General features: G+C 41.6%; 1 protein-coding gene across 1 annotated transcript in view; it reads left to right on the top strand.

Moving 5' to 3' along the window:
• Nucleotides 1–11484, top strand: part of PRKAR2B (protein kinase cAMP-dependent type II regulatory subunit beta) — a 55373-nt gene that overhangs the window by 36529 nt on the left and 7360 nt on the right. Inside the window, exons 5-10 of the mRNA XM_035128314.2 lie at nt 4066–4172; nt 6151–6304; nt 6499–6600; nt 7343–7417; nt 9547–9612; nt 10450–10588. Coding sequence (XP_034984205.2) covers nt 4066–4172; nt 6151–6304; nt 6499–6600; nt 7343–7417; nt 9547–9612; nt 10450–10588 — 643 coding nt within the window. The remainder of the gene's footprint in view (nt 1–4065; nt 4173–6150; nt 6305–6498; nt 6601–7342; nt 7418–9546; nt 9613–10449; nt 10589–11484) is intronic.

Below are 11484 nucleotides of genomic sequence, written 5' to 3' on the forward strand. Positions count from 1 at the left end.
GAACCCTGAATTGTAATTACTTTTCCTCCACTTGAATTTTATCTGCACAAGTAAACAGTGTTCCCTTGTATTAGATCTTTCTTAGAAAGCAAGCAAATGGTGACTTACGGATTAGTCAGAACCATTTTGCTTCAGTATGCAATCTATTTGCATAATATGAGAACAAAACATCATCTATACTGAAATGTGCTAAGGGATTTTGTGGCAGCAGCAGGGATGACAAAGCCTGTGGCATCTATTACTCGAACCAATGCAAGGTCTTGGAACATTTACAAGGCTTAAATGCAGGGGAATGAGACACAGGATGTTTATAGAACATATCCATCAGTTTGAGAAAGCGAAAGGTCAGTTTGACTGGTACTGAAACCATAGGAGAGAGAAGGAGATTTGTGGTGGGTTAGGAAGACTCAGTGAGAAGAGGCAGGGAAGCTAAGTAAGAAGTGTTGGCAGAAGCAAAGCACATTGTTGGCTGTGGACCTAAATACAGGAACCCGAGGGAAGAATAGATGGAGTCAGACACAATTCTGAAGAAAAGATGGGCAGAGAAGATAGACTGTTTTAAATTAGGAAGGTGTGTGGAGCAGTCAGGGAGAGAGAAAATCAAGGGTACTGATCCGCACAGGGTCCTGACTAGGAGCTAGGATGGTGGAATAAAGGCAGGTGTTACTATTCATTGGGATAATAAGCAGGAACTTGAAGACACAATGGAAAGCTGAGAAATAAGGTTGAAGAAAGTTTTTTTGGGGGGGGGGGTGTTGTGACTAAAGGACTAGAAACAAAAAGGCCTGTGGAGTGTTGGCAGAAGGGGAGTGAAAAGACAGGGGAGTTTAGAAACGGGGGGCCAGAAAGCCAATGGGGGAGCATAAGATGGCAAGGTCTACACCTTGAGAAAGCTCCTGTATTTTTAAGGGCCACATAGAAGGTGAAAATCTGCCCAAGCATAACCTCTCCCATTGCTGCAGCATTATGATGATGGGAAAGCTTGCACTCAGTGATATAACTCTTTCTAATTCTTCTTTTATGGGGTTTTGGGGTCCCCCCCTGGGGGCCATTTAATTCCAAGTGACAATGTGCATGTGGCACGTAGTGTCCAAACCCAATGAAAACGTTGAGAGCAGGTCATTGACAAGGAGCCAGGCTAGCTAGTAAGCACACAAGAATAAACAAATGAAAAATACAACAGGGTGGACAAGGGCTACAAGAACCAGTCATTCTACAGGAAACATGTAGAATTTCGTGTTATGCTGTTATCCTAGTCAGGATGCTGTTATCCAGAAGTACTATTTTCAACACACACACACACACACACACACACACACACACACACACATGAAATTCTCTGTCTGGTATGCCAGAATGTTGAGAGAGGTGGATTAGCTAGCTAACTTAACCTTGCTATTTTTTGCTTTCTTAATTTCAAATTCTAAACAATTCTACTGAATAGTTAAATACAGTGTGTGCTTATTAAGAGAGACAGATTCATTACGTATTTTGTCTTGAATGGCTTATTGCAAGAGACAACTGCTATGCTTTTTAGTTCTGGGTCATACAGTACCAGGATCCTTGATGCCTGCCCATAAAACAAGCCTAGAATGAGAGACTTGGGTGATATGAGCAGGTTTTAGGAATTGTCTTTGTTGCGAGATTTTGCAGGCGATCCACGAGTTTGTTTGGGTCTTGGGTGTAAGCCTGGGTCAGTTAGTAGAGTCCTGGGTGAGAGCCATGAGGCTGAGAGGTATCGAGGGGGACGTGTGTGGGAAGAACAGGAAAAACTATTTGTGTATATTTATTAGTAATTCATATGAATGGTTTTATTGTGGATTTAAAAAAAAATGTTTTTATTAAATATTTTCTTGAATTAGGAAAGTGCATACGGTGTCTCAGTTTTCCATTAATAAATCAGATCAGTTATATTCAATGTGAGACACTAATGTTATAGACAGTATAAGTTTGGGAAGAACAGCAGGAGAGAGAGAGAGACAGACAGACAGACAGACAGTTGGGGTAGTAAACATATTGTGGATTTTTGTAAAATTTGTTTCTCCTGGACACCGAAAACCTGAAAGCAAATGCTCCAGTTTTTGAACATTTTTCAGAACCTGAACGTCCAACGCGGCTTCCACTTGAGTGCAAGAAGCTCTTGCAACCAATCGGAAGCCGCACCTCGGTTGTTGAACGTTTCAGAAACTGAATGGGCTTCCGGAACAGATTACGTTTGACAACCGAGGTTGGACTGTACAGTGGTTAGAGCAGGCTTCCGGTACCTCGGCCCTCCAGATGTTTTGAGACTACAGTTCCCATCATCCCTGACCACTGGTCCTGCTAGCTAGGGATCATGGGAGTTGCAGGCCAAAAACATCTAGAGGGCCGAGGTTGAGGAAGCCTGGGTTAGAACATATGGAGCAGTAAATAAATGATCTAAATAAATCAAGATTATCCATCTTTGTGGATACTTTTTGTGTGCACAATGCCCTCATAGTGGATGTTGCCGGAAGTGTATTGTGCTGGCATCTTATTATCTTATATATGTGGCATGATAGGACACACATGCAGCCCAGGGCGTTTCTGTCTGTCTGTGGTGTAAGAATTTTCTCTGCCTGAAAGTTGCCGCCTTTTTTGGCAGGCTCAGCATACCTTAAACCCTTTCACGTTGCTGGCTTGCAGTGGCTTTTAAGCCTCTTTTTTTCTTTTTTCTTTTCATTGACAGACTGAGCTGCTTGTGTTTTGCAGACCACTTTTCTTAAAATGGATAGCCAAATGGGTCTTTGAATCTATTGAAGCTGATTTCACTGCATAAAAAAGGCAAATTTCTTTTGGTTAAAAATTTGAACAGAAAAATGGGCTCCCTCTTTGACATGGGCTGAAAAATGTCAAGTGAACAAGTTTTCTCCAGCATTTTCCTCATTATTTTCATTGGCATGTTTGTTTGTTTTCGTGTGTGTGTGTGTGGGGGGGGGAGTCCTAGGATGTGTCTAGCAATGGACAAACAGTGCCATTTCAGTCCCCTTGAGAGGCTACCAGAAACTACCAGTGGGCTGCATGAAGTTTTCCTTTGTTGTAATTGACTTTTTTTTTAAAAAAGCACATCACTTCATAACAGTGTTCCTGAATTGAGTATTGATGCTGAAGATATTGACCATAGTCTAGGAAAGGGTTACAGGTTAAAGACCAAAATTTAGCTGATACCCTTTCTGTGTATTGCGTTTTGGTTAAATACCGATTTTATGCTGCTGTGTTATCTGAGTTCAATACAAACCAAGCTAGAAAGAGAAAGCAAACATTTAAACTAACTGGTGAAATGGGCCATGGTAGATTTTTAAGGATTTTTTTTTTAGAAGTTACATTTTCAGTTATAATTTGGCACATACTGTATAATCATTTAAGAAGTACACTCTGAGTGCATTATATTGGAGAGGCCCTATCTATACTATAAATGGCCTGGGGAGTCAGTTTGTTTTTCGTTTTCAGGCAGACAGGACCGCAATCTTACATCTAGAAAGTCAAGGGAAATAGTTGTTCAGGTGCACAGGAGCCGAAGCCTGAAGCCTGAAGCAAACACTGTCAATTTCTTAATCATAGTTAAAAGATCAGGAACAGGCTGAGTGCTCACCCCCTGCTTCCTTTTTGCCTCTCTTCATCTGCATTGTTGTTATGTCTGCACTGTGCTGATCAGGTTTAATTTTACCCTTGGTAAGCCAGCTTCAGAATCTGCTTAGAGAGAGAATGCTGTATCACAGCTGACACTGGAAGAGGAAAGGAGGAGAAATTTCCTTCAGAGAGGGAGCCTGTCTCCCCATCTGCATCATGTCTAAAGCAGACCTAAGTGCCAGTCTAATAAACTAAAAACACAACCTGGCCTTAGGGAAGCACGTGTATGTCACAACTGGTCACAAAAATGAGCCAGGTTCCCCCCTTTCTTTTTTTTAAGCCTTAAGTCATTGCATTTGAGAGTAGCATTTAAATTAGCTTCTTGGATAGACATGGGGATCATGGAACTGCTCTGAGCTCCTGGAAAGAAAAGTGAGTAATAAATGCAATAAATGAATGAATATTCTTGATCAACAGGAGCAGATGTCTCAGGTATTAGATGCCATGTTTGAAAAGTTGACTGAAGGAGGGGAGCATGTCATTGATCAAGGTGATGATGGTGACAACTTCTATGTAATTGATCGGTAAGTGTTTTTATTTTATTTTATGTACACTGCGGTTGTCCCAACATTATTTGGAGAAAATCGGCAATACTTTATTTACACTTTTTATTTTCCCAATTTATAAACCGCTTCACGGCACCAAGCCATCTAAGTGGCCTGCAGTATACAAATGAGATAAGTATTTCTAAGAGCAACAAAACCTTCCTTACAAACTCTTAAAACCAATAAAGGCGTTTCTACAGACGTACAATTAATATTCCGTAAGTGACTGGGGAAGCCTTCTTAAAAATGTGTTCAGCACTCACCTGGGCATCATGATTCCAGAGGGCCTGTCTAATTCCAGCTGTTAATTGATTCCGGGGTGCTGGAGCTGCAACACTACAGACCTGGTTTCTGTTGAAAACTAAACACACCTCTAGGGCATATAGTACTGTCAGCGGTGCCTTGGGTAGGAATCTACGGGGGTTAAGTGGTCTTTTTGGTCTCAGTGCTAAAAGCAAAACCCGGAAAAGGCATCTGGGAGCATCCTGGCAGTGTAGCAGAAGTGTTCTATGGTGTCAATGTGATGCCCCTAATTATCTAATAAGGGGAATATTGTGCAAGTATCCATACCTGCACCGCCTATGGGGGGTTGCTCCCTTTATTTGGCCATATTTCCCTTTGCCAGAGCAATAGTTGCAGCATCTTCTTCACTGGGACCCAATACAGTATACTTCCAAGGCACCCAATATACAGCAAACAAACCCCCACCACACACAACCAGTGCTGAATTACCAAATGGGCAGAGAAGGGACAGGCCTATGGGCCCCATGCCTTTTAGGGGTCCCGCGACAACTCGTCAAAATAATATTGATTTGATCTGGAAAGAAAATTGCAATCAGGCTTTCTTAATTCAATGTTATCCCACTAGAGAGAGTGCACAAGGACACAACTCTTCCCCCCCACCCCCGAAATTCCGACTGCCTCCATAGGGTTTAATCCAGCACTACACACAACACACACTCCTTCGTGCAAATCAAACCCACTCGTGCTCCTCTCCCAATGCACTTCCCAGCCACAGCCAACCTGTGTCACTGACAGGGGACATCTGATTTGCCTTGGCCGTTTGCATTGTAAATGGCCATGCATGGCAGAAATCAGATGAATAAAAAGTATTCTCTATGAGCAATATAGTGTGCACAATCCAATAAATTAACCATGCCAATTGTGATTATGTCCGTAGATATTGTATTCATACATGTATCATACAGATACAGCGGTACCTCTACTTACGAATAACTCTACTTACGAATGTTTCTACTTACGAATGGAGCTCCATCCACCATCTTGGATGCGGTTTAGATAGGATTTTTTTCTACTTACAAATTTTTAGATAGGGTTGCTTCTGCTAACGAACTTTTTCTCCCAATGCATTCCTATGGGATTCCACTTACAATTTTTTTCGACTTACGAATGTGTGTTCGGAACGCATTAAATTCGTAAGTAGAGGTACCACTGTACTCTTGTAACGGAGCCGGAATGGGCTTGGGGTTCCTATTGAATGCAGATCCGATAGCAAGGCCAGGTAGTTTAACATGTAAAGTGGCCTATTGCCAAATGAGACTTTGCTCCACCTAAGAAAAGAAAAGTATCTGGATGGTAGGGTTGAATTTATGCTTTATATGCCCATTAGAAGTCAACTTTTTGTTGGTGTGAGCTCGGTTGAGATTAAGAAGCAGTTTAAAGCCAGTGTGCTTTAGTAAATAACAGAGAGATAGAGCTAAGAGGCTGGATTCAAATCCTTGCTCTACTGGTAACACTGTGGATCTCGTGGGTTTCATAATCTCTGCTGTGGTTCTGCATTGTACAGTGGGGGGGGGGGAAGAATGCTGCAGAGGTAAGTGTTAAATTTGGGGGCCCCACCCCATCCCTTAATTCTGATAATGAAGAATGCATTTTTGATGTAAGCAATATCAGCATTGCACACGCAACCTGTGTTCACTTTATGTGTATCTTATAGAGGGACTTACGATATCTATGTGAAATGTGAAGGTGTTGGGAGGTGTGTTGGCACGTATGACAACCGTGGGAGCTTTGGTGAGCTGGCTTTAATGTACAATACACCCAGAGCGGCTACAATCATTGCTACCTCTCCTGGTGCTGTGTGGGGTTTGGTAAGTTTATTTCTTTCGGATTTGTCCTATCAGTGGGTTTTTTAAATGTGTGTATGGGGTGGGTGTGTCCAAAATTGACTTAAGTATACACAAATGTTTGCTTAGCTGCTGTGTTTAAATAATCGTACAGGTCTTTGTTTTTAACCTGCCATTTTAACTTTGAACTTTAATACATTTTTTTTCTTTTTTTAAAGGACAGAGTCACATTTCGAAGAATTATTGTAAAAAACAATGCCAAAAAGAGAAGAATGTATGAAAATTTTATTGAGTCATTGCCCTTCCTTAAGTCTTTAGAAGTAAGTTATGTTATTAGTATTGCTTCATATACTCTAACACAGTTATTTTCCTTCCCTTTCACTTCTAAAAAGGTGGGGTGTAGTTTGTTTTTTGCAAATACATTTTGGTGTAATTAATTCAACATCTGGAATAGTAATGGGGAATTAATTTTTTTAACGAATGCTGTCCATGCCTTTAATAGATTTGCTATAAAGAAAAACTGTTTTACTATCTGGTATGTTTTTGTACTCCAATGATCATAACTTATCATGTATGTTTCCAGGTATCTTGTCCCTATTTTTGTTATTTGGTGTGCCTCTTTAAATGTTTTGGTTGGATATATATACATGTTAGCCACTGTTGCTTTTCTTCAGGTTTCAGTCCATTGCCCTAATTCTCCATGTCTAGAAGCCATGGGTAGCAAACTTCAAGGCTGGGTGCCAAATGTTCGTTCTTCAGGCTGTTCGATCTGGCCCTCTGAACTCTTCCCAGGCCATAAATGTTCTTGCCTGGCTGGAATATGTCATTGAGCTTTGATAATGTCTTTTGCTTGTCTGGTTGGAGGGCAAAGACAGGTGTGTGACTGTGTGCAGAAACTAGTCTGCTATCAAAACATAGCATCCATCATTGACATGAGATCCTCATGAGGTATCCTCAGGCAGTAGAAAAGAGAATCACACATATCTCCATATTTACCTGTGCAGTGTTGGAGGTTATGCATGTATATGTTAGCAAAATTAATCTTCCTTTTTTTGGTTAAAGCTTTCGGAACGGTTGAAAGTGGTGGATGTGATTGGCACCAAAATATACAAAGACGGAGAACAAATAATTGCTCAGGTATGCCTTTGTGTTTTGTTTGGCTAGTTATTCAGTAAGTATATCTGCAAGCAGATCATACATAAAAGCATATTGGACAGCCTCAAACGTTGCAGTACTGAATTATCTGACATACAAGAAATAGCGGTGTAGTCTAAAAGGCAATTACAATGAACACTGGAGTTCTGGGAAATGAATTCAAAAGATCATTTGAATACCAATAATTAAACAAGTGAAGATGTACATAAATTATGCAGTCAAAGGTGTCTCTTTATCTTATTGTATGAAGCCATGTGATAAACCACCTATGGTTTAGCTGCTTTTGTTTTATTTTTGAAACATACATGATAGCCTTTTAAATTCTTTTCCTCCAGGTGAAATTGCCTGTACAAGCAGCAGTGTAATTAAGTCAGCATTAGCTTACATAGACCTCCTACTTTGCTTCTCCATGGACTTTCTAGCCTTCCCATCCCTGACTGTGGAAAAGCAAAGAATGTTTATGCATCCATGCATGTGTGCATTTCTCATTTCATCTGGGGAGGGTGACCCATGGAAGGGAGGGAGAAGCAACCAGAGGGGGTGATGCCCATGGCACACTCCTAAAAATTCTAAATGGGCCCATGGGCCCCAAAAGGTTGGTGACCACTGCCCCACCCACTTCCTGTTTCATTTGACTTCATGCACAGGCTTTTAGCAGGCTCTTCTCTTTGGGTGAATAATGCCACAAAAAGCTGTTTGGCAGAGTGATTTTTTGGGGAAAACATTTTGCTTTACTATATCTCTGTACCATACTTGCCAAGTTCAGATACTATGCTAAGCCAGGATTTACCATTACGGGGAATGACCCTGGTTAAACCATGGGCCTAAGAAAATAAGAAGAGCACCGTTGGTTCAGCATTCCATCTTCTTCCACTGCGACCTGCCAGATTGCCTATGCAAGCAGGGCACGAGCACAAAAGTAATCACTTATGATACCCAGCAAATATTAATCAGAGGCATACTCTAATAAGTAGGTAAGGGAAAGGGAAAGGACCCCTGGACGGTGAAGTCCAGTCAAAGGTGACTATGGGGTTGCGACACTCATCTCGCTTTCAGGTCAAGGGAGCTGGCGTTTGTCCACAGACAGCTTTCCGGGTCATGTGGCCAGCATAACTAAACCGCTTCTGGTGCAAAGGAACACCGTGACAGAAACCAGAGCACACAGAAACACTTTACCTTCCTGCCACAGCAGTACCTATTTATCTACTTGCACTTTGACGTGCTTTCGAACTGTTAGGTTGGCAGGAGCTGGGACTGAGCAATGGGAGCTGACTCTGTTGCGGGGATTCGAACCGCCGACCTTCCGATCGGCAAGCTCAAGAGGCTTAGTGGTTTTAGACCGCAGCGCCACCCACGTCCCTTTTGAAGTATGAACCGTGGACTCAAGGAACTGTGGTTTGTTCTAACTGTGCTTAGTTAACAACGAACCAGGACATCAAACAGTGAGCCTAATTTCTTAGCCAGGCTAGCTGCAGCAGCTCCTCTGTGTCATAATCACTGTTGCCCTTGGAAAAAGTAGTCTCTCTGTTGTTCTGAGCAGGATGGACAAAGTAAACTTATCATTTTTCTTGGCATAGTCCTTGAGAATAGTTAGCGAAGGAACACGTAGAGAAGGTACTGCTTTTTTTCAATTCGGCGCCTGTTTAATTTTTTCTTTCACCTGGGAGAATCTCATGGTGCATGGTTTATTTCCACCAATTCTCAGAGAGAACACTGTGAAGAGAACTCTTCTGGATTAGTTGCAGGCAGCTGAAGCTCTGGCAATCTGCTGTATCCGCTGCCCCACCCTTCCAGGCCCCGGCTGTTCTGCTTCTGCTTCCTACTTTACCCCAAATTGATATTTGAGGATTGACTGAAGGAAATAACAGCTGAATTACACATTATGCATTCAAAACGCATGGGAACAGACCCAGCATTAATTAGGCTTGTTTTGATTATAAGGATGTGGAAGCTGCTCAGTTGTTTATGAGAAAAGGAAAGGATAATTTCACACTGTCACACTGATAAATGTTTTTGGTTTTACATTGTTCATATGTTTTTTTTAAAAAAGCAATAGAACTACTAAATAACTACACTCATGTTTCTCTTACGATTTTTTTTTAAAAAAACAGGGAGACATGGCTGACTGTTTCTTTATTGTTGAATCTGGAGAAGTGAAAATCACAATGAAAAGAAAGGTACATATTGTATTAATGTAACTGAAAAAAACTTGAAAAGTTTTCTGCTGTTTTACATGGTAAAAAGAACATCTGTGCAACTTTAATGACATATTTCATTTATCACAATGTACTAGCTGGCCCGGCTACGCGTTGCTGTGGCTCATCCGTGTGATTCCCCCCACCCTGTGCCGATCCATGATGTATCCTGCCTCCTCATCCCCCACCCCCCGGCCTATCCCTCTGATTTCCCCCACCCTGTCCCGACCCATGATGTATCACGTCCCCTCATCCCCCCACCCTGTCCCGACCCATGATGCATCTTGTCCCCTCCCCCCCACCCCCCGCTCATCCCTGTGACTGGTCCCACGGTGTCATGACCTATCCAATCCCCTCCTCCCCCCAACCCCCACCCAGGCGAGTCAATACCTCCATTCAGCCGAGTCTATAAAGGCTTCGGCCTAGTATGTAAACGGGAGCCGAGGTGCTGTTGAGAGGGAAGGTTTTATAGGTGCAGTACCAGTGTAGCCACTGCTAGAGGGTGCTGGTTTGCAACCTGGTTCTTTTCCCAGCATGCATTTTTGTCTGAGTGGTGTGTTTTGAACACGGGGTTTTGGGTTTTTTTCCTGGCACAGGTGTGACATCTGTCTTTGAAATGGTACGGGGTCACTCTCATATTCGCATGCGGCATTGTGTCAAAATTTGAACGCAATCGGTCAAGCGGTTTTGGTGAAACGTGGATACTAACGGACATGCCCAGTTTACATTTATATATATATATAGATTGAATATTATATGGGCTATAACCCATTGTTTGATGAATGTCTAAATGTTTTCTTTTGCTTCTATACCTTTTAGGGTAAGCAGGAGGTAGATGAAAATGAAGCAGTGGAGATTGCCCGGTACACTAGAGGACAGTATTTTGGGGAACTTGCTCTTGTAACTAACAAACCTCGAGCTGCCTCAGCATTCGCACTCGGTACAGTCAAGTGTTTAGGTAATGCAAAGTTATTTTATTTCTGTATTTGCTTTATTTTTTGTAGTAAAGAGAATACTGCAGTTTCTGTTGGCAAGCATGCATATTCTGTAATACATATTTCCATAAAGCCAAATTTCATTAGTTGCATTAAGTTCAATCAACATATTAAAACTTAGCCTGTGCCTATTGCTTATGATACCTGGTGATATTAGAAGAATCCCTTTATTTACAATATTATGAACACAGAAGTATATGGACACTTTTCAACATATTGTTCAAAAGCTGTGTTCATGTATGGAAACTGTACTCTGTGGTCCTCAGAAACCTTAAGGATATTTTACTTCCTTGAGAAATTAATATTTGGACTCACTGCAAGCTTCGAGGGGTGACATATTTCTCTAACAGTGGATTCATAGCTAAAATGATTTGAGCAATTGAATACATATTACTTCTCCTTTAAAACAAGATTAGACAGATTGACACATTAGAGCAGGAGTGGACAACTTTTGTTGTTGTTGTCGAGGACCACATTCCTTTGGGGAGGGGTGATTTGTCAGGACTGCATGATGCTGATGTTGGGCAAAACCAGATAAAATGAGGTTGCCCACCTTTGTGTTAGAGAAAGCAGTGCAAACACCATTACCTGTATCTCTGTTACTCTTCATCCTGAAAGTTTTGGAATCCAAATATCTGCACCTAAAACAGATTTTAAAAATGATGATGATGATGATTATGTAGCTTTACTCATGAAAATGACTCAAAAGTGACTGACCAACAAAATAGAAATATTTGAAGGCTTTTTTGAGGACCACAGAGACTGCAGAGGGAAAAGCACAGTTGGTGCATGCAAGGTCATGGCTATTTTAATCTCGCCTTGCTCTTTCCAGTTGTACTGATTTTAAATGTGTGCATTT

The sequence above is a fragment of the Zootoca vivipara genome, chromosome 10 (genome assembly GCF_963506605.1).
Source record: "Zootoca vivipara chromosome 10, rZooViv1.1, whole genome shotgun sequence".
Taxonomy (NCBI): Eukaryota; Metazoa; Chordata; class Lepidosauria; order Squamata; family Lacertidae; genus Zootoca; species Zootoca vivipara.